The 20,847-nt window shown below is 40.1% G+C and overlaps 1 protein-coding gene across 3 annotated transcripts in view; it reads left to right on the top strand.

The window, feature by feature from the left end:
• dock8 (dedicator of cytokinesis 8) overlaps positions 1-20,847 on the top strand; it is a 59,915-nt gene that overhangs the window by 28,375 nt on the left and 10,693 nt on the right. For all 3 annotated transcript variants that reach the window (XM_014987161.2, XM_014987162.2, XM_014987163.2), the window contains 32 exons: positions 174-323; positions 545-625; positions 793-958; positions 1,776-1,912; positions 2,194-2,287; positions 2,644-2,806; positions 3,344-3,461; positions 3,564-3,634; positions 4,084-4,228; positions 4,332-4,433; positions 4,741-4,836; positions 4,979-5,213; positions 5,352-5,516; positions 5,615-5,793; positions 6,231-6,323; positions 6,807-6,902; positions 7,905-8,054; positions 8,325-8,438; positions 8,558-8,713; positions 8,899-9,032; positions 9,824-9,987; positions 10,332-10,483; positions 12,008-12,190; positions 12,403-12,529; positions 12,882-12,969; positions 13,099-13,195; positions 14,282-14,416; positions 14,649-14,801; positions 18,382-18,540; positions 18,630-18,730; positions 19,986-20,178; positions 20,557-20,700. In XM_014987161.2, coding sequence (XP_014842647.1) covers positions 174-323; positions 545-625; positions 793-958; positions 1,776-1,912; positions 2,194-2,287; positions 2,644-2,806; positions 3,344-3,461; positions 3,564-3,634; positions 4,084-4,228; positions 4,332-4,433; positions 4,741-4,836; positions 4,979-5,213; positions 5,352-5,516; positions 5,615-5,793; positions 6,231-6,323; positions 6,807-6,902; positions 7,905-8,054; positions 8,325-8,438; positions 8,558-8,713; positions 8,899-9,032; positions 9,824-9,987; positions 10,332-10,483; positions 12,008-12,190; positions 12,403-12,529; positions 12,882-12,969; positions 13,099-13,195; positions 14,282-14,416; positions 14,649-14,801; positions 18,382-18,540; positions 18,630-18,730; positions 19,986-20,178; positions 20,557-20,700 — 4,341 coding nt within the window. The remainder of the gene's footprint in view (positions 1-173; positions 324-544; positions 626-792; positions 959-1,775; positions 1,913-2,193; positions 2,288-2,643; positions 2,807-3,343; positions 3,462-3,563; positions 3,635-4,083; positions 4,229-4,331; positions 4,434-4,740; positions 4,837-4,978; positions 5,214-5,351; positions 5,517-5,614; positions 5,794-6,230; positions 6,324-6,806; positions 6,903-7,904; positions 8,055-8,324; positions 8,439-8,557; positions 8,714-8,898; positions 9,033-9,823; positions 9,988-10,331; positions 10,484-12,007; positions 12,191-12,402; positions 12,530-12,881; positions 12,970-13,098; positions 13,196-14,281; positions 14,417-14,648; positions 14,802-18,381; positions 18,541-18,629; positions 18,731-19,985; positions 20,179-20,556; positions 20,701-20,847) is intronic.

Here is a 20,847-nt window from a genome sequence, read left to right as displayed (position 1 = left end):
CCGGTCAGATCAGAACATTTTCTTTCTGCCTGCAGGCTGTAATAAAAAAAGGGAGAAGAGAAGTTGCTGAGTCAGCAATGCTTTTTAATCAATTTATTGAGTCTGCTGCTTGTCCAACGTACTACTCTTCTCTTTAAAAAAAAAAAATCTGTTTCTTTCATCTTATCACCCAGATATCGGAGAACTTCTACTGTGATCTCAACTCAGAGCAGTTTAGAAACTTCTTGAAACCTCACACTCCACATGTGGATCACTCCACCCTGGCCAGATCTGCCATCTTCTCTGTTACTTACCCGTCCCCTGATATATACCTGGTCATCAAGGTAAGAATAAAAGAACTGATGTCCTTTAACAGTCGTGTGGAAAACGGCAGAGGTTCCTGGGTTTAAAGAAACCCTATAGTTGAAATCTAAAATATACTGCGCTCCCTGTAATTCAATGCATTATGAACCTTTGCCAGCAAGATATCGATTTTTTTTAGGGGGGGGGGCTTAAATGTTGCAAGCTTCTCTGATTACTTGTGTACATCCTGTCCGTGTTTCAGATTGAGAAGGTCCTCCAGCAAGGAGAGATTAGTGACTGTGCTGACCCCTATTTAACAATGCGGGAGAGTGACTCTACGAAGGTAAAGTAGCAGAGCAATCTGTTTGTTGTGTCACCAGACTCACTTCACAGAAATAAGCTGGCCTGTTTCTTTCTTCCCCTGGTAAAACCAATGATTCTTGTGGGTTTATTATTTAACTCTAAAATTAAAAGTAAATGTTTGGCTTTTTTTTTCTTTCTTTTTTTCAGAACAGAGACAAACTTGAGAAACTGAAGAGCCTGGCAGAGGCTTTCTGCCAGAGGCTGGGCCGCTATCGCATGCCTTTTGCTTGGGCGACAGTTAACATCATGGAGGTCATCTCTCAAACTGCAGCCTCGGACCGCGATGTCACAGATTCTGACAGCGTGAAAGGAGGTGTGTACGAGTTTGTTCATAGAAGAACCTGCTTCAGAGTCATTTCCTGCATGTGGTTTTTCCATCACATTTTGGAAATTTACCAGAAGATCCAGGTTATGTTTTATTCTAAATGAGTACAAAGTATTCTTGGGCACAACTTCTTAATGCTTCCTTCACAGTATATTCACATAGGGAACACATTTTCCAAATGTTGATTTTAAATGAGCCTGGATGTCCCGTCAGGTCCTTCCTATCGACTGTAGCAGTATATTGCTGGAAAAAAAAAGCAGGAGAATGGACTAGTGGGAAGAAATGTCAGACCAAAAAGATTTCTGAAAGTCCATCCATCCATTTTCTGTACACCACTGTCCCTTAGTGGGGTCGGGAGGGCCGCTGGTGCCCATCTGCAGCTAACGTTGCAGGCGAGAGGCAGGGTTTCTGAAAGTCATGCCTTAAAAAAAGATTAAAAAAAAAAAACTGCAAAGACCAGCACAGGGACTGGTGAGATGTGAGAATTGGTGCAAAGCCAAGATGGAAAGGGGATAACAGTGATCTGCAAACAAAATCAATTGTCTATAAAACTGTCTAGTTCTTTATACCCTTTTCTAAATTAGTACGTCTGGATATTCATTAGTGATATCAATAAATCATCTCTCGCATGTCAACTTTTCAGCTAATTGTACTCACTTGTTCTCTGGCAGTATTGAAAAGTGTTTCCACATATTGTAAAAAAAAAACCAAAAAACATTGTTTCCTTCAAAAATCTGTCATAATAAATTCATTTTACCCGAGTTAATATTTATTCAATCTTTTTTTGTTTTTTTTCTTCCTGAAGGTAAATCCAGCAGCATGGACCGGAAAGCGCAGCTCCCCAGGAGGAACTCCGAGCGCTTCACTAGCATGGAGGAAGCTTGTTATAACGTTCACACTTTCAAACCTGCAACCATCACCATCCCTACGATTTTCAAACAGGTTAGACAGCCGAACACAGAAATCAGACTTTTTTTTTTCTTCTTCTCCTTTTAAAGCTAAACTCGACAAGATAGATGTCGCAAAGACACAAGGGCGTGTACCAGCTTGCCCCTGCGGCCTATTATGAAAAGAAAAACGCACTGTAAACGTATCAAGCTCTTTTAATGTTTCTGCGTTGTAGTTGCACCTTTTGTATATTAGTTACTTTTAGACCTTTTCATTTTTGCCATTTGTGTAAATTTATGGAAAAAAAACTAACATTGCGTGTGTTTATGTTTCAGGAAGGGGATCGTCTAAGTGATGAGGATTTATTGAAATTCTTAGCTGATATTAAGAAATCCTCAACTCCACAAAGAAGGATCAAGACAATACCAGGTTTTTCCTCATTGCATTTAACTACTTGATCTGTTTACTGGCTCTCATGCAGCAGCTTTTATTTATTTATTTTTTTTCACAGAGAGTAAAGAGGAATAATGCAGCTAACAGTTCTCCTTAACAGTTCTCCAATTTTATGCCACTCACACTGGCATCAAACTGATTAAGAAGGTTTTTTTCTAAAGTAGAGGTATTGATCTGATATCATTCATGGCCAGAAAGTGCATTTCACTGAAGGAGTGTTTTTTTTTTTTTCTTTCCCCTCTCTCTCGCTCTAATTATCGAGTGTCTGTTTCTTGGCTGATGCAGTATTTATTGTGCCGTATAAGCAAACTTTAAATGATCGTGTCTTCCAGGTTGCATTAAATTGGACATGTCTCCCATCCACGACACGCCGCAGGCCTGCCTGTCCACCGAACTCATCCCGCTCATACCCGTGGCTGAGAAAAACATCCGTCCCATCAAAGAGGTGTTGGAGTTTCCCTCCAGTGAAGTTTACGTCCCTCACAACATTTACAGGTGGGTTTGACGTCTGTCATAATTGTATACAACAGATCTTGTTGGAAGTACAACAAAATTCAAAGGCTACATCAAAGTCCTGTTTGGCTCTACTATCTGCTAAAAGTAAAAGAAAAAAAAAGTGCTGTTTGTTGAAGTGTTTTGCTCTGCTGAAGCAGTGAAGACTCCAATTGCATTTTAGAGAAGAGAGACTTTTGCTCTTTCTTGATTGCCATCTCCCAGTCCAAGGCACAATAGTGGCAGACGGTTATCAGCAGCTTCTGGTCGATGTTTTCCTTCTTGCGCAATCTCAGGAAGTGCAAATATTGCGTTGCCTTCTTAATAACAGCCATGGTGTTAGCAAACCACGAGAGGCCGGGAGAGATTTTCGTCAACTTGCCACCAGATAGCTAAAGATATATTTGCCACAGGAGCGCCATCTAGTGATTTGTTTTGTAATTGCTTTTTTTCGCTCGCATATTTCTTTGGATTTTTTTTTTTTTTTTTCTTATGTTATAACCAGGAAGTCTCATCCTCATTTCCTCTGTTTCTCTGTAGGAACCTGCTCTTTGTCTACCCTCAGAGACTGAACTTTGTCAACAGGCTCACATCAGCAAGAAATATCACCATCAAAATCCAATTTATGAGTGGAGAGGACCCCAGTTGTGTTCTGCCTGTGAGTGTAGCTGTTTAAAACCATTAAACACGCTGAAAGTTGACATTGTGAAATAAATGCATTCATGTTTTTATTCATTTTTATGTTCCTTTTTATCTTTAGGTTATTTATGGGAAATCCAGCGGCCCTGAGTTGTTACAAGAAGTTTACACGCCTGTTACATACCATAACAAGCAAGTACACATTATTGCATATATCCCTGATTCCTTAAATGTCGGGCTTTGTTGTGATTTATAAAATATATACATGCAAGTATGAATGAATAAATAAAAAAAAAATTAAAACTTGACATTTGGGAGATTTGTTACTGTAGTTCATCGGCATGTTTGTTTTGAAATATTTAATCCTTAAAGCATATTCATTTCTCAGTTTATTTTGTACCATCTTCCCCTTTTAGAAATCCCCTGCTTCTATTTTTTTCTTTGTTTTACAATATTCATTATTCTATTACATTTCAAAGGACTTCATTCTCTGTCCTCACTTCGCCCTACTTTCTTTTAATTCTTCTTATTTGATAAATCTTTTTTTTTATCATGCAAGTGTTTGTGGATTTCTCCTCTCTTACCCTCCAGTCTCATCTTCTTTTCTTTTGCGCTTTCTCTTGTTTTATTGTCTTTCTCAGGTCTCCAGACTTCTACGAGGAGGTGAAGCTTTCCCTTCCCGCCCGTCTGACGGAGAGGCATCACTTGCTGTTCACTTTCTACCACATCAGCTGCCAACAGAAACAGAACCAGAGCGGCAACTGCGAGACCCTCATTGGATACTCTGTGAGATTTAGCTTTTCTCTGATAACGCTCCTCGCTTCAGTCTTGAAGTCGTCAGTCTTTGACTATGCTGATCTAATGAATCTGGTGTTTGCCCTTGGTGCAGTGGTTGCCCATCCTGAACTGCGACCGGCTGCAGATGGGGCAGTTTTGTCTGCCCATTGTTCTGGAGCGACTTCCTGTCAACTACTCCCTACACACTCCAGAGGTACACACAGCTAAATATGTGAACTGCAAATGTAGCCATACCACTTGAACTTTTTCACATTTTGTAAATCTTGGTGGAATTTGTCATAATAAAGCTGGCAGAGATGCATCGTTTCAGGCACTAACACATTTACTTTGAAGTTAATTGATTTCCAACACATGACAGAATAAATGAGGTTAAATATCAATTTAAAGGTGTCTCTAATTACATTTTTTGGGTGGATATGATGCATATCTCTCTAAAAATTGCACATTAAGAATGGTTTTGCAGACTGAAATAAAAAATTGTTCTGCCGTGTTCCTTATAGAGACTTCCACCCCAGGTCCCTCCGGTCAAGTGGATGGAGAGCCACAAAGGGCTTTTCAACGTTGAGGTCCAAGCTGTGTCGTCTGTTCACCCTCAAGTAAATACAAATTTCAAAATTTTACTTGTTTCACAGACCAGACAGATCATCTTCAATTACAACCTGTTTTTGCTTTCTAACACGCCTTTCTGCGTCCTTTTACTATGGCTTCTCTGAAACAATCATCCCTTTACTGCACCAGGACAATCACTTGGAGCGTTTCTTCACCCTGTGTCATGCGCTGGAAGGTGGAACAACATTCCCCGTGCGGATCAAGGACGAGAAGATTCCCGAGAACAAACTGGAGCACGAGCTGAAGCTCAGCATCATATCTCTGCCCTCCTCTAATTTAGAGCCTCTGGTGCTTTTCCTCCACCGGGTACTGGATAAACTTTTCACCCTCATCATGCAGCCCATGGTCATAGCTGGCCAAACTGGTGAGATGTCACTTAAAATAAGATGTTTCTCATATTTTAGAGAAAATTGTTTCATCTTTTTACTTATTTCTGATTTTAAACTTCTAACCATATCTATGTGCGTATTTGTGCACATGTCTCCCTTTTTTTTTTTTTTAGCCAATCTGGCCCAGATAGCCTTTGAATCGGTGGTGTCTATTGTCAACAGCCTTCATAACAGCCAGGAACTATTCAGGGACCAGCTGGGAAGAAATATCCTCTTAGCAACCTACCTTTACTGGGTCTTTCGTCTTCCTGATCCCCCCCGAGACGTGCAGAATGCCGGTAATGTCCTCATCACTTCAGTCACTGAAGTGTATTTACTGCCAAAATCTCCAGATTTGTGATTTCTATGGGCGTTTTTTGGGGGCTCTTGCCCTCAGGTCCAGCAGGTTCAGCTCCATCATCAGACAGCCGTTACATGACCATAGGTCCGTCTACGGCCGCCAGAGTCGGCAGCATGCTCCTCCAGTCCCGGATCCGCAGCAGCAGCAACCCCGACATCCCTGCTCAGCAAGCTTCAGATGAAGATGCAGAGATCAAAGACATTCTCTCTGCAAAGGTATTGATTAATTTGACCAAACCAGATTGAATTTGAAGTGTTGAGTGTTGGCTTCAGAAGCGCATCAAGCCCGCACATCATTATCTGGCCATTTTCGCTTACACAGCAACACTAGTTTACCTAAACTTTTAACTCTGAAGAAAAATGATAAATAACACTCACATTGCGACATTAATATTCTTGGTAATCCCTGACGTAAAACAGCACCGGTTCAGACTGATTTAATGCGAAACAGGTGGACGAAAAAAAAAAAATCTTATGTATGTTTTACAGAGTGTATGTAAATATCTGGTTCTATCTGTAAACGCCCCAACTTTTCCGTTTATACAGAATTTACTCTTCAGCCCCTCTGTGTGTGTTAGGTATTGTAATAGGCCACCACTTAGCCAGTCTAATGAAAACATCCATCATAGTTTGATGGAACATTTTGTCTGCAGGGCCTCAACTACCCGGGCAGCCGCGTGTCCACCTATGTGGAAACCAGCAACTACCAGAACTCTGCAGGAAGCACAAGGCCGTCCAACAGAAAGGTACCGACTGAAAAGAACAGAAAGGCTGCAAATCTAGTGTGATATACATGTTTGTTTCTTATTCGGTTGGTTTGTTGTTTGGAAAATTAGCAGAAGAGAGAATTGTTTTTGGGGAAAATAGAATAAGGATAGGATACCATAAAGAGAGTTCCGCTACTGGTCATCTGAGGACTCATTTCTTCTTCTTGCTGTGCGTTACTACTATCAACAACTATGTGGTAATTAAAATATGACCTCATTCTTTGTTGGACAAGGGGACTTGCTCTTTTAGGAAATGACAGATTTAAGTTATAATCTGCACACACACAGAGGAAAGGTGTGGGAAAAACAAATCAAACACCTGCAGTCTGGAAAATTCCCCATCCATTATCCTCTATTAGCCACAAGGTGGGAGTGTAACATTGAGGACATTGTGTTCGGTCAGAGTTCAGTCAACACTGTGGATGCACTATTTTTCACTACATTTCATTTTCTCTATTACAGCAATTTCACGAGGAGCTGGCTCTGCAGATGGTCGTCAGCACTGGCGTCTGCAGAGAAAACGCTTACAAATATGCCTGGTTCTTCTTTGAGCTGTTGGTCAGTGTCATTTTTTTATATTTTTTACGACTCCATGTTTGAGTTTAACTCGCAAGGCAAAAAGTTAAATAAACGTATGACTTTAAATATTGGTAATAAATGGGGTAAAAAATCCAAAGGATTCAAATTAAACATTTACATCACTGTTGATACCGACAGTTGCCGTTTGGACATTCTTGCTGTCCGCAAGGGATTGCACAGCCTGGGAGGGGGGTGGGCATGGAGCAAAGGAAAAAGGAAAAGAAATATACTTTGTGTAGAATAGAGTTTTGTATTGCTAATACACATGCCCAACAAATTCTAATGGCAAAGAGAAGAAAATACTCCAGAACACCACAGGTGGCTAAGTAACATTGAAATTGGTGTAAAACATGCAGGTTAAAATTCAGAACCAAACTATTGTTTGTTTTAAGGAGTCTACAATGTTCTCTATCTCAAAATGTTCAGACCTAAACTTATGTATTTTATTTGTAAGAAATTCTTAAAGCAAGATTTAAGATTTGTCAACCCTTTTTTGTAAAAAAAAAAAAAACCCAGAAAAGATAATTTTTCAAACTTGAGCTGAATTTTCTGTTGCTGGCTTCACATGCTATAGAAGTCAGTGTATAGGCGAAACCACAAATATACTCTATAGTTTATTACATGTATTGTTAAAATATGTATATTATATTGTACATAATATAATATAAATAGGGCAACATTTTTGCTGGATTTGCCTCTGATAACAGGAGAGTTTAAAGGCTGCTCTTTATAAAATTTTAAATGCCTTCAGTGTATATTTTTCATCAAAATTAAGGTGTTTCTACTCCTCTAAAATAAGACGATTCTAACATTTAACTATGTATCTGAAAATCTCCATGGTGTCAACCCATTTCCAAATACTGACTGTGTGGTTGCTGCATGTGTTTGGGCTTTTTATTTTTTTTTTTTTATTTTTTGCCCCCCTCCATGTTTTCCTGATGTGTGATTCCTGTTTGTTTCCTGTGTGGCTTGTGTAAACAGGTGAAAAGCATGGCTCAGCATGTGTCTCAGCTCGACAGGTACACTGTCCCCCGAAGGAGCCGCTTCTCTGACAGATTCAAAGATGACGTCACCACCATCGTCTCTGTGGTCACAGCGGAGATTTGCACAATCCTCGTCAAACAACAAAAGGTGACAAAATATAAAGACGTTTCATCAGCTGAGCCAACAACAAGCAGATTTCCCTCAACTCGAATCCCAAAGCTGTTTAATAGAGCTTCTGATCTCTTGAGCTGGGCTGTTTGAGTGTTCATCTTCTCTGTGTCCTCCAAACAACAGGGAGCTGGAAGTGCTAATTAAATTTGTCTCTGTGGTAACAAAAGCTTGGCTTGCTCAGCTAGATGCTTGTCGAGATCCGGTCAGTGCAGCTTACTGATTGCTGTTTGTTGACTGTTGTTTCAGGAGGTAGAGCAAGCAGAGAAAATCAACATCAGTCTGGCCTTCTTCCTCTACGACCTGCTGTCCCTCATGGACCGAGGGTTTGTTTTCCAGCTTGTGAGAAACTACTGCAACCAGGTGAAGTCGCACTCGGACGCAAGCGGAAGCATCGTTTTAGATTTAATATATACAATTTTGTATAAAATAACGTGCCTTGAAGATATTGATCATTTCTCTCTTTTTTTTTTCACTTGTAGATGTCTGCTAAGAGCGTTTCAATGCCAACTTTGATCAGCATGCGTCTGGAGTTCCTGCGAATCCTCTGCAGCCATGAGCACTACCTCAACCTGAGCCTCTTCTTCAGCAACCCGGCTTCTGCGCCTGCCTCTCCGTGTCCGTCCATTTCTTCGCAGGTGTGCCCCACTTGAGTGGAAGATTTCGAATTTGTATCTAAGGCCATTGAATTTAGGGCCGTTTTAAAGCTAAGCGCGTATCTCTGCATAACACATCGTGGCTGTAAATGCAATGTAACAAAGTTGCAGACCACTTTATCTGACTGTTTCCCTTTCATTTCATTGTTTTTTTTTTTCTCATTCAGAGTTCTGGCTCCTACCAGGAACAGCAGAGGATCTTGGCGTTGTTTGATCTGTCTCAGGAATTCAAGCAACAGCATTACCTCACCGGTCTGCTCTTAACGGAACTTAGCGCGGCACTTGACATGGAGTCAGAAGGGTAGGGAGGAACTCTGTCAAATTGTTTCCAATTGTTTTTATGCTACTTTCAGATTTTTTTTAATGTTTTGTATTCTGTATCTTCATCAAATGAGGAAATGTTTCACTTTTTGTCACAGTAAAACAAACAACTCCTGGATTTTAAATGATTGTCCAGTACTGGGTAGTGCATACTGACGACAAAATGAAATGTAAACCTTTTTGCCTATAGCTCGGTGTGGCAGAAAAACTAACATGGGAAACTCTTTAAAGACCAGATTCCCAGGATGAAACATGGTGGTGGCATCATTATGGTGTGGGGAATTCTTGGAGAAAAACTACTAGATGTTGCAAAACGCTTCCAGTGATCCTAAATTCAAACAGAGCTACAGTTGAACGGTTTAGTTAACGCATATTGTATTAAGTGGCCCAGTCAAAGTCAAGACTTCACCTTAGTCAAGAATTTGTGGATAAACTTGAGACTGTTTACTCTTTTCTCTTCTGTCTGAGCTTGAGCTGTTCCACTGACTAGATGTGTAAATCTGGTTCAGATGCACCCCAAATTACTTTTAACCATAATTGTTGCAATGGATAATTTTACCACAATGCTGATGACAAATGCATGCCACACTTTTCAGATTTTTGTCTGCAAAAAGTTGTAAACCACCACTATCTTTCGAAATTGTTTGTGAAGGTCTATCATAAAATATGCTTTTTGTGTTTGTGAGGAATATGAGGAAATGTGGAAAAACAGTCAAGGAGTGTATTCAGTCATACTGATTGACCTTTTTTTTTTTCTTCTTCTTTTTGCAGGGGGAAGGTTCAAAGAAAGGCGATCAATGCAATTTACAGCTTGCTGTGTTCCCATGATCTGGATGATCGTTGTGTTAAAGCTGATGTCAGAGCCAAGGTGGCTGCTCTCTACCTCCCCCTGGTGGGGATTATTATAGAGTCGACCAACTACCTGGATTTCACAGGTATGTGGAAAAGTATCGCATCATGAATCGATGACAGTTTTTTACAGTATTTGGGATAAAAAAAAAACAATAAAATACTCAAAGTGTTGGTGATGAAGATACTGTGGAATCTGCCATTAATGAGGTTTAACAAAGTGAAAGGTTAATGCCTTTAATCATCAATTAGCCACAATGAAATAACTTTATTTTCCATCATCCATCTTTCTTCACACTGACATAAATGTGTTAATGCCGGACTCTATTGTCTGCCTTACGTCTACTTAAGACACGGCAGTGCTGAACTTACAGCTGTAACTCCTCTCTGCTTCACTTAAATTTGCCCGGCTCCTGTTTGTCTCATTCAGTTTGTGACACGCGCGCCGGCAAGAACAAGACCGGCGAATCCGAGGATGACCTTGAAAATGTGCCGCCTATCAATCAGTCTGTTGCCATGGCGATTGCCGGGAATCCCTTCAACACGTTGGGGCGTAACGTTCTCATCTCCATGGCATCCCTGGTAAAGTTTATGCTCCCAATTGGAATGACGATTGTAGAGTTTTAAATGGCTTTATAAACTTTTGGTGAGTGTTTTGCTTCCCAACAGGTGAGCTGGGCAGATGCTGATTGATTAGCTGTCAGAGCCACACATGCACTTCATCCATCCTGCAAAAAAAAGAAAAAAAAAAACCCTCACTCATTCACATAAACACGCACATCTGTGGAAGATGGTTTATGGCCAGGCATTGCCGACATAAGTGAACAGGGCCGTCCTCCTTGACAAACACATCCATCAAGCTGTGGCTGCAACAACAGCAGCACAGGCACCAAAACTGAGCACCGCCATTCTCTTCCACTCCAGAACATGAATCAGTCCCCTCCGTATGTTACGAGAAATGCTGTTGCGGAAAGAGCGGTTTTCACGTGAACAAGCCCTCGGCCTGGTAGTTGTCAGAAACCGGAGGAGCAGCAGCCAGAGCGCCGGTTCCTCACGTTCAGGCAGCATGCCTTCAAACAGAATATGCATGAATCATTTAGTCGCTGCAGGAGAATTGGTAATGCGCACATTCAGATAAACAGTGACACGTTTTTGCTTACATGCGATGGTGTTCAGTGTCGGTTCTGGAGAGCATTGGCTCAGTTCAGCTCCGGACAAAAAGAGACTTGAGTAACCGGGTTGTAGGTGGGACACATAGGGCAGTGGGAGCTTAATGCCTACATTTATCAAAACTGCCACACAATGAAGCAGCAGTAGTCATCCACAGCAGTGATTCATCATCACACGAATGAAGCTAAATTAATCTGCAGGAGATTAAAGGCCTGTTGAGATGAGGAGGAGCCGTACTTCTCTGAAGCCAGAGTGAAAGAGCTGACCAATCACTTCACAATGGGGTTTAAAGAAGCTTGTGAATGATATACTATTAGATGCACTTATTGATGTACCTCAGCTTGACCCCTTTGAAAGAGGAGTGTGGCATGATTTTGAGTTGGGTTACCTATAAAAGGGGTGCCAAAAGATGCATGCATAGACTTGTATCTCATAAAGCATCCAAATGGGGGATCAGAACCAGAATAAATGTGAGTGCTACTTAAAAATGTTTCAGATGATAATACATCAACTTTGTCTTGAATTCAATTCATTAAGCATTTTAAGAAACGTTATAAGTTTTGTAAATTCTCAAATGCTACAGAAGCTAGCATGATATAACATTTTTCTTACATGTGTATAAAGTGGTTTGCTTGCAGATCTGAAATGAAAGAGACAATAAAAATATGCAGGTACAAAATGGTCTTATGAATTGACAAAGGTGCGATTTGACCCGGAGGCTAACCAGACGCTTTGTCCACTGTTTGTTTTGAAAGTGTAGCTCAGACAGAACCAACCAATGACCCAAGCTGAACTCGGGTTTATGCACACACATGCTGCTGCAGACTCCAGCCTGGGGACTCTTCAGACATATAAATACGTTATAAATCAAACTTACATTTTCCCTTATTTTGTATATAATATAATTTGTATCTGTCTGTCTTCATGTGTTCCCAGCAAGGTAAATCTGTTGCCACCCTGGCTGCAGACACCAGTCGCCACCTGCTAGTTTGTTTCCTCTGGGTGATGAAGAATGCTGATAGAAACCTTATCCAGCGCTGGACCGTGGATATGCCTCCTTCACAACTCAATAAACTGCTGGAGCTCCTCACTATATGTGTATCTTGCTTTGAGTACAGGGTCAGTTCTGGGGCTTTTTGTTTCTTAATAGCGCAGCTGGAACAATTTTCCTTTACCTTTTTTTTTTTTTTAAAGGATAAAATGAGCTTATTCTAGTTGTATTTTTCGACTTTCTTGTCTGCATTTACATATTTTTATTTTATTACAAAATATTCAAATTGTATGAGTTGTGCTTTCAAACTGGTGATTTTGTTTTTGATGTGCGTCTGCAGGGTAAGCAGAGCAGTGACAAAGTGAGCACACAGGCCTTACAGAAATCTCAGCAGGCCAAGCTGCAGCTAGAAGAAGCCCTGCTGAGAGGAATGGGAGCCCGTGGAGAAATGATGAAACGGGTTGGAGGTAACACGTTTGTTGTTGTGTTTTTTATTTATTTATTTTTTTTATTTTAAGGAATGCAACTTTTCTTTGATGTCTTGTCATATAAAAAAAAAAAAATCTGCAGAACAAAGCTTAAACAATTTTCACATAAACTCTCTTCAGCATGAAGGTTTAAGCAATTTTTTTTCCAATTAATGAATTCTCAACTAGTTTTTTTTAACTTAAGATAGGCCAGTGTAGGTTTGCAATAAATATGCATCTTGCATACAGGGACAGGTTCATATACTGAATAAAAAGCATAGGTAAGTTTGTTTGACAGTCTTCTTACTTTCTTTTCCTGTTTATTCATAACTTCCGTTTGAAATCTTGACAGGAACGGACAGAACTGTGGGTCAGAGAGAGAACCTGCGCTGGAGGAAAGACCTCACTCAGTGGAGACAAACAAACGATCGGCAGGATAAGTAAGATTACCATCCGTGACTTCTGGTTTTACTCTAATTACCAACCCCTATTTCCTACAGTCAATATGCCCTATTTTTTTTATTTTTATTTTTTTGTGTGTGTGTAACCTTTGTGTCGTCGCCTTTCAGAACAAAAGCAGAGTTGGACCAGGAGGCTCTCATCAGTGGGAATTTAGCCACAGAGGCTAATCTTATAGTCCTGGACCTTTTAGAGACCATAATACAGGTTGGAAAATTATCTTTTCATAGTCACATTAGGACTGTCACCCAGCTCACTGAAGTAATACAATTTACGGCAAATTACTTCAGATACAGATTCAAAGAAATGAAGAGAAACAGAATTATAAAAAGAAACATTGAACTGGCATGAAAACAAGGAAACAAGTTGTACAATTGCTGATCTAAAGGCTTTTAAAATGAAAGGCAGCTTTTCCAAACCGAATAAATTATGGTTAAGATTTTCTATAATTATATGTAATTATTACACTTGTAAGTCTTTTTTGCCAGTTTTTTAGCTGCAGTGATGGCATGGAAATGTTTTTTGGTGTGGGTGTCATCTCTTCCCTAATTTATTTCATAGCGTCTTCACAAACCTCAAAATCAACATTTGGATAAAACCTTCCTACTTGCTAATGTGGAATAATTTTGGCAAAAAGGTTCACAGCAATTTGCTTGGATTCAATCCCATTTTGTCCCTTTTCCCTTATTCTTAATATTGACTGGATGTGTTTGTGCTGTAAGGAAACCTCTACTAGCTGAAGCTTTCTAGCCCTTGGAAATGTGGCAGGAGCCAGGCTTTCAAATACTGTCACAAACATATAAAAAAAAGTAATTCGAAAAGTATTTTTCTATTTTTATTTAGGAATTAAATTCTTGTGCCCTGCAAGTACTTTACAACTTTACAAATTTAGCCTACGTTGCGAAAAGTTTTTAACACCACCGGTCTACACTCACCTGGAATTTTACCACAATGTTAATTCTTTATATAAAACAAAGTGCAACATTTTAAAGTATAGGCCCACGTTTTTGTTGCACTGGCAGAGATCAAAATTGTATGTTCAGTCTGATCCTGGTGAGCTTTTCGAAGATGATGCCAAAGTACAAGGAAAACCTCAAGGTAAATCAGGGTGAACCATCAGTTATTCCAAATAATAATAGATAACAGTGCAGTTGTCTCACCAGATGTTTTAATCTCGGTTTGACATAGTCGGTTTGCTGTGTTGTGTCCTCTCGGTGTTTATTTACCGGGTTCCACCCGCAGGTGTTTCTATCTGCATTTAATGACTAATTTCGCCATCTGCTCTGTGTGCAGGCGGTGCCGTTAAATGAGTGTAAAGATAGCGTTGTTGGCGGCGTGTTGAAGGTGTTACTCCACTCTCTCACCTGCAACCAGAGCACCACTTTCCTCCGTCACACCTTCAGCACACTGAGAGCACTTGTCGTCAAGGTAGTTGCATTATCATAATCGTGTGTGTGTGTGTGTGTGTGTGTGTGTGTGTGCTTTTCTGAAAAGGATGCCGCGTGTGTGGGTTGGTGTCATTACGCAAACATTATCCGAGTCTAAATGAGATGTTCTTATTTGTTTGTGTGGGTGTCAGACCGCTGATGTAAGCTAGAATTATAGACGTATGTAAGCACACCGCCTTGTAGAGCACACCTGATGGTTTGCTTGCGTGCAGTTCGGAGACCTGTTGTTCGAGGAGGAGGCGGAGCAGTGCGCAGATCTGTGCCAGAAGGTGCTTCAGTACTGCAGCAGCCCTGTTGACGAGAACAGGAGCCAGGCATGTGCCACGCTCTATCTCATCATGAGATACAGCTACAGTAATGCCAGCGTAAGTTAACACACACACACACACACACACACACACACACGCACACACACACACACACACACACACACACACACACACAACAGAACATCTCCTTAAGCTTTGTAAAAATCCTGCTTTAAAAGTATCCCTGTGCAAAGATGAATTCATAGTCTGTGAAGTAAATTTACAGCCTTTCGAATGTTTTCATACCTCTTTATTTTTTTTTTACATCTGATACCTCAACATTTTTTTACTCATATTTCATTTGATAAGCGAACATAAATTAACTTGTAATTGTGAAGTGGAAGAGAAATTTTGTATTTTTTAAATACATTTTAGCAAATCAAAATCTAAAAAAGTGTGGAATGCTTTGGAATGAACCCCTATAAACATGCCTACCGCATGTCTGTGCCACCACCATGTTGTTTTACCACAGTGATGGTGTGTTCATTGTGGTGTTATAATTTACTTATGAAACAAAGCTCTGTTCAGGCCTCCACTGACCAGAGCCACTTCTTTCATATGCTTGCTGCATCCCCTGCATAGCTTGTGGAAAGGTGCTATTTGTTATTTCTTTTACTCAACAATTTGTCCATCTCCAGTTTGCCCTACCTGAGCTGTGGACCTCTGCAGCTCCTCCAGAGTTACCGTGAACTTTGTGACTGCTTCTTTCATTCTATTCTTTCTTTGTTAGATCTGTTTAGATTGGGTGTCTGCAACCTTTGCAATCCCAAAAATGTTTATAGATATCCTCTAATCTAAATTAGCTTATGGACTCTTTAAAAACTATTTATTTACCTGTATTTTCTTTTTATCAGACTAAAGAACAAAAAAACCTCAAGCTTTAACAAAATGGTAATGAATACATTTCCACTATTGAATATTTGTGGAAATTACATCAACTAAGTTGTGACCAAAGGACAAATATTTTCTGCACTTAGTCATTCTGTTGTGTAAATTGCAAAAATCACATGAAAAGACTCCGAGGGTTAGAATTTCTAGCACCTCATTCCTTAGCTCTTTAAAATGTTTGGCCAGAGGTGCCAAGTGGCTTAGAGATGGAGCAGACACGCAGTATATGGAGGCTATAGTTCTCGATGCAGCTGTCCCTGGGTTTATTCCAGAGCCCCAGTTATTTACTGCATATATCCCCCCTTCCCCCTCTGCTCTTCTTCCTGTCAAGCTATTCATGAATAAAGCCCACTAGTGCCACAAATTCTTAAAAAAAAAGAAATTAGACAGACATTAATTAAAGCAAGTGCTAAGGGCCCAAAGAGTCACCTGTGGCTGTGCAGCAGGAGGCTGCAGACTCGTGTTTTAAAGTGTAGAAACATAAATTACAGAACCGTAAACAAATTAAATTTTATGACACCAGATTCTATTAACTTGTCCCTCCGATAACTTCTCAAATGTTTTAAGGCCACCACAACACTTTGTGTAGGTGCTTTTCCTTCTACTTCACAATTATACTCTAAGTTGTGTTGGTCTAAAACCTCACATCCCAGTAAAACACATAGAAGTTTGTGGTTGTAATGTCACAAGTACTCTTTGCAAGGCATTGTAAATTTTGTGCCGGTGAGAATTCAGAATGGCTCCCTGCTTCAGACCCACTGAAGCAACGAGTCACTCAGATCTTTATCCTATCTGCTCTTCCTCTCTGCTCAGCTTTAATGTCTTTTCCATGTCTATTTTGAGCGTGCAGGAGAAAGTTCCTGGTGAAGGATGTGTCTCTAAGTAGAGAGCAGAGAAATATGTTACTGTCTGTCTCCCTATGTTCTTACCCCTCTTTAACTAATGACACCCCTTGTGTGTGTGTGTGCGTGTTTCGGTATATGCGTGTGTGTGTACGCGTTTGTGCCACACGGGGAAGGAAGAGAAGGAATTTCAAAGGGCCCGGAGAGAAGAAAATCTTGATGAAGATAGAGGAGTGTTTGTAACAGAAGTGAAGCAGCAATAGTGGGAAATGAAAAAGACAGATCTAAATGGAGTCGCGAGCACAAGACGGAGTATCTTCTTTCATTTTCTTCACCGGTTCGATAACTGCTGCTGCAGTCGATATTTCCTGTGTTTACAATCTGTTCACTTTAATCAAAGTCAGGCGCCTGTCTATGGAACACGCTTACACGCACATACATACAGTATCTCCACTTTCTAGGGAGTCTTGCCCCTCTTCGTGTCCCTGTTTATGTTTGTTTATACAGTGTATACAGAAGGAGCTGTGATCTGAATTAGCGTAGCAGCCAAATGAGTCATCCATACAATGTTTACCGTCTACCTCTTTCTTTGTTTATGGTCTGATCCTGTTTTCCACCCACATTTTGCTCTCCATCTGTCACAGACGCCTATTTTTTCATCTCATATTTACCCTTCTTTGTTTAATTTTGGATTATAACAATAAAATGAGAAAATACCAGGAAGAACACATCCAGTTCCAGTTCTGGCAAAGTGAGAATAATAGCCAGAAGTTAGAGGGAAGAGGGCCAGATGAAGCTAAAAATAAAAATAGAAAGAATGACAAAGTGGTTTTATGTGTTGACTTAAACTGTCGTTAAGTCCGTATTGTAGGGCAAACACACACATGCACACACACAGAGTTAGAGGGCAGTGATGAGTGGTGAGCCCCTGGCTCCATGCTCAGTTGAACAGAATGGGGCCGTAGAGATGATCCATGGGTGATTATGTCTCTGCTAATGGGAGATCATTTCCCGCTTAGCCAGTCATGCTGGAGATGGATGGGACATCTCGCAAGCACGGGCACCGTCTCTTTCGCACATTTGCTCAGAAGATGGAAGGGTGTTTGTCAGGCTCTTGTTCTTGGCCAGGTAGTGTGAAAGAGGAGGAGACAAGAAAAGAGAAGGGGGGGGGGGAAACAGGTATTTGTTCTTCCCGTTTTAAATGGGTTTAGTTCATGACTGGCTGTTTCAGTCATGTATTTACAATTAAGTTAATTGTAAGCAGATATAGATTTGAAATTATTTCCATTCAACCAAGAAGTTTATTTAACGTAGAAGATTAAACAGACGCCTCTCAAAAAATAATAGAACAGTCTAACTGGATTTTTGAACAAAATCATAAATAAATTACATGATATTTTATCCTCTTCAGTAATCAAAGGAATAATTCTATATTGTCATCACACCAATGAAACCCTCGTTAATTCTTTACCAGCTTTCGACATGCTGTCACTGGTATTTTGACAATTCATCTTTGGCGATGAGCTCCAGTTTCCTGAGGTTGAAAGGCCCCCTTGCCATCATTTCAGAGTTTTGCTCCCATTGATTAGGATGTTTTGAAATGACAGCTTAGTGGTGATTAAAGTTGATGTTTTTCTCGTTTCCTCTTTAGTTTGGATCTATTGGTGATCCATTTCTTTGAATCCGATTCAGTAAATTTATTTCTAATAAATCGGCTGTTTTTGGATTTGGTTGGATCTTCGCTTTTATTCATTCATTTATTATTGCTCATTATTTACATAGTGCAGACTTTTATTCTTCACATGAAAGTGAAGTTAAAAAGCACCTAATTCTATCAATATTCTTTGTGAATCCATGGATAATTCACATTGTATGGTTAATTGTTGTGTGTTTTGCGTTCTTCTCAGAACTTTTCAAGGGTGAAGATGCAGGTCACCATGTCACTGGCCTCACTGGTGGGCAAATCATCAGACTTCCAGGAGGAATATCTAAGGCGCTCCCTCCGCACCATCCTGGCTTATGCAGAGGAGGATGCCGAGATGCAGAACACCCAGCTGCCCTCACAGGTGAAGGCTTAAACACAGAGTCAGAAACCACGAGCAATCCCGATTAAATGTTCTAAAAAGCATGATCTTACTCACATCTGGATGTTCAGGTGGATGAGCTATTAAGAAACCTCAACAGCATCTTGTCAGACACTGTGAAGATGAGGGAGTTTCAGGAGGATCCCGAAATGCTTATGGATCTTATGTATAGGTAAGAATGATGTAGAAAGAGGTACCTCCTTCTTTCAGTCTGCCTCTCTATATCATCTTTTTTTTACATTTTGCTTATCATTCTCTTTGTTCTTCCAAATCCCTCAATGCTGGTTCTTATTTCTCTGTGGTCTGCGTTGTTTAGACCCTATTTGCTGTCTTCACTATGGTAACCATGTGGTAGCAGTTTAGTCCTCTGATCTGGTTTTGTGTATATGCAAAACTAAACAGCGTGCGTACAAATGCGAGAGTGTTTGTGTGCATTTGAGAAGGAGCAAGTGGGGGATGCATCGAAACAAAGAGAGCATACATGTGCTACTGTTGATTCTGGCACCCTACCTCGTTGTGACTCAGTGATGTATCGTGTCTTATTTGTCATGCAACTTTCTGTTCAGGCTTTGCTAGTCACCTGGTGAGTGGCCTGCAGGAGGACCTTCACCTACTAATTTTTTTTACATGCACCTAAACATGCATCTCTGTGCACTTAAAGTAGATGATTGACAAACATTTGAGATGCAGAATACATTTTTACTTGTAGTGCAGTGATTCACTTGTTTTTTTTATTTTTTATATATATATATATATATATATATATATATATATATATATATATATATATATATATATATATATATATATATATATATAAATAATAAATGAGTCATTTCAGATTCAGAAAATATTTTATTTTTCTTGATACCACTTCACTATAGTAGCTGAATTTTATGTTATAGCTCCCACGCTGGTCCACATTTTGCTCCAGTATTATCAGTAGGCCTAACATTTACTCATATTTTCTACATTTTATTTGGAAGACATTTAATTTATTTCTGTTTTGTCTTTACAGTATGTGGAGTGGAGCTGTGTCATACTCTTTATGTTTTCATATGAGGATTTGAGCTGTGAGATATTTAAGATGTTCATTATTTTCAACTAAACAGCTGTGAACATCATTTTGGTCTATCTCCTAAAATCACAATAAAAACCTTGAAGTTTGGGATTTTAATCTGATGAATTGGGGGGAGGGGGGAGCTTAAGCGGTTCAAATATTTTGCAATGTACTGTAAATGTGCTTCGTACTGCATATACAAAATGTTCCCACTCAGTGCTCTTGTTTGTGCTGCAAAAGTTTTTTGTTTTTTTTTCTCAGTTGAGTTGCTCTCGAGGCAGATTTTAATCTTAATTAGACTTGTAAGCGATTAAATAAAGGGTAAAAAGGAGGGAAAACTTATGCTCTTTTTCTCTTTACCCTCCAGGATAGCAAAGGGCTACCAGACGTCTCCTGACCTCCGTTTGACCTGGCTGCAGAACATGGCAGAGAAGCACAACAACAGGAAGTGTTATACCGAGTCAGCCATGTGCCTGGTCCATGCTGCTGCTCTGGTGGCTGAGTACCTCAGCATGTTGGAGGATCACAAATACCTTCCTGTTGGAAGTGTCACCTTTCAGGTATGCAGAGAAATGGCAAGAAACACATTGAATGATGCTGGAGGAAGCGATGGAAAATGAGGGAGGACAAAAAACCCCAAAGTATCCTCATTTTGCAGCCAGCTGACCTAAAGCGAAAACAAATGGAAAATAAACGGCTACAGCGGTTCCAAAAATGATGGCTCCATTAATGAGGCGTTTCTCATACAAGACCTCTGTAGTACCCTAATAGCACAGGACACTGAATTCTACATCAGTCAGCAGTTCATTGATTGGATGATAATCCAGATGGTTCCCTCTCGCCGCAGCAGGACACATCCTTTTAAGCCACTTGATTGATTATTTGATTAAGTGGGCTAACTAATTGATTCGGCGACTGATTTTTGTTTTTCGTCACAGAACATTTCCTCCAATGTGCTTGAGGAGTCAGCTGTGTCCGATGACATCCTGTCCCCGGACGAGGATGGCGTGTGCTCGGGACGGTACTTCACGGAGAGCGGCTTGGTGGGATTGCTCGAACAGGCCGCTGAGCTTTTCAGCAATGTAAGACATTAAAGATATAGCAATGCGAAATATGTACCGCCATCTGATATCATTGTAAGGATTACTGTAATTCTTCACAATTTTGAAAATATCTGGTTACATGTGTTCTAAGTGAAATGCAAATATTGATGCTGTTAATTTTATTTG

The sequence above is a fragment of the Poecilia mexicana genome, unplaced genomic scaffold, assembly GCF_051168715.1.
Source record: "Poecilia mexicana isolate PSO_F unplaced genomic scaffold, ASM5116871v1 scaffold_9, whole genome shotgun sequence".
Lineage (NCBI taxonomy): Eukaryota > Metazoa > Chordata > Actinopteri > Cyprinodontiformes > Poeciliidae > Poecilia > Poecilia mexicana.
The sequence above is the reverse complement of the archived record's forward strand: the minus strand, read 5'-3'. Positions and strand labels throughout refer to the sequence as shown.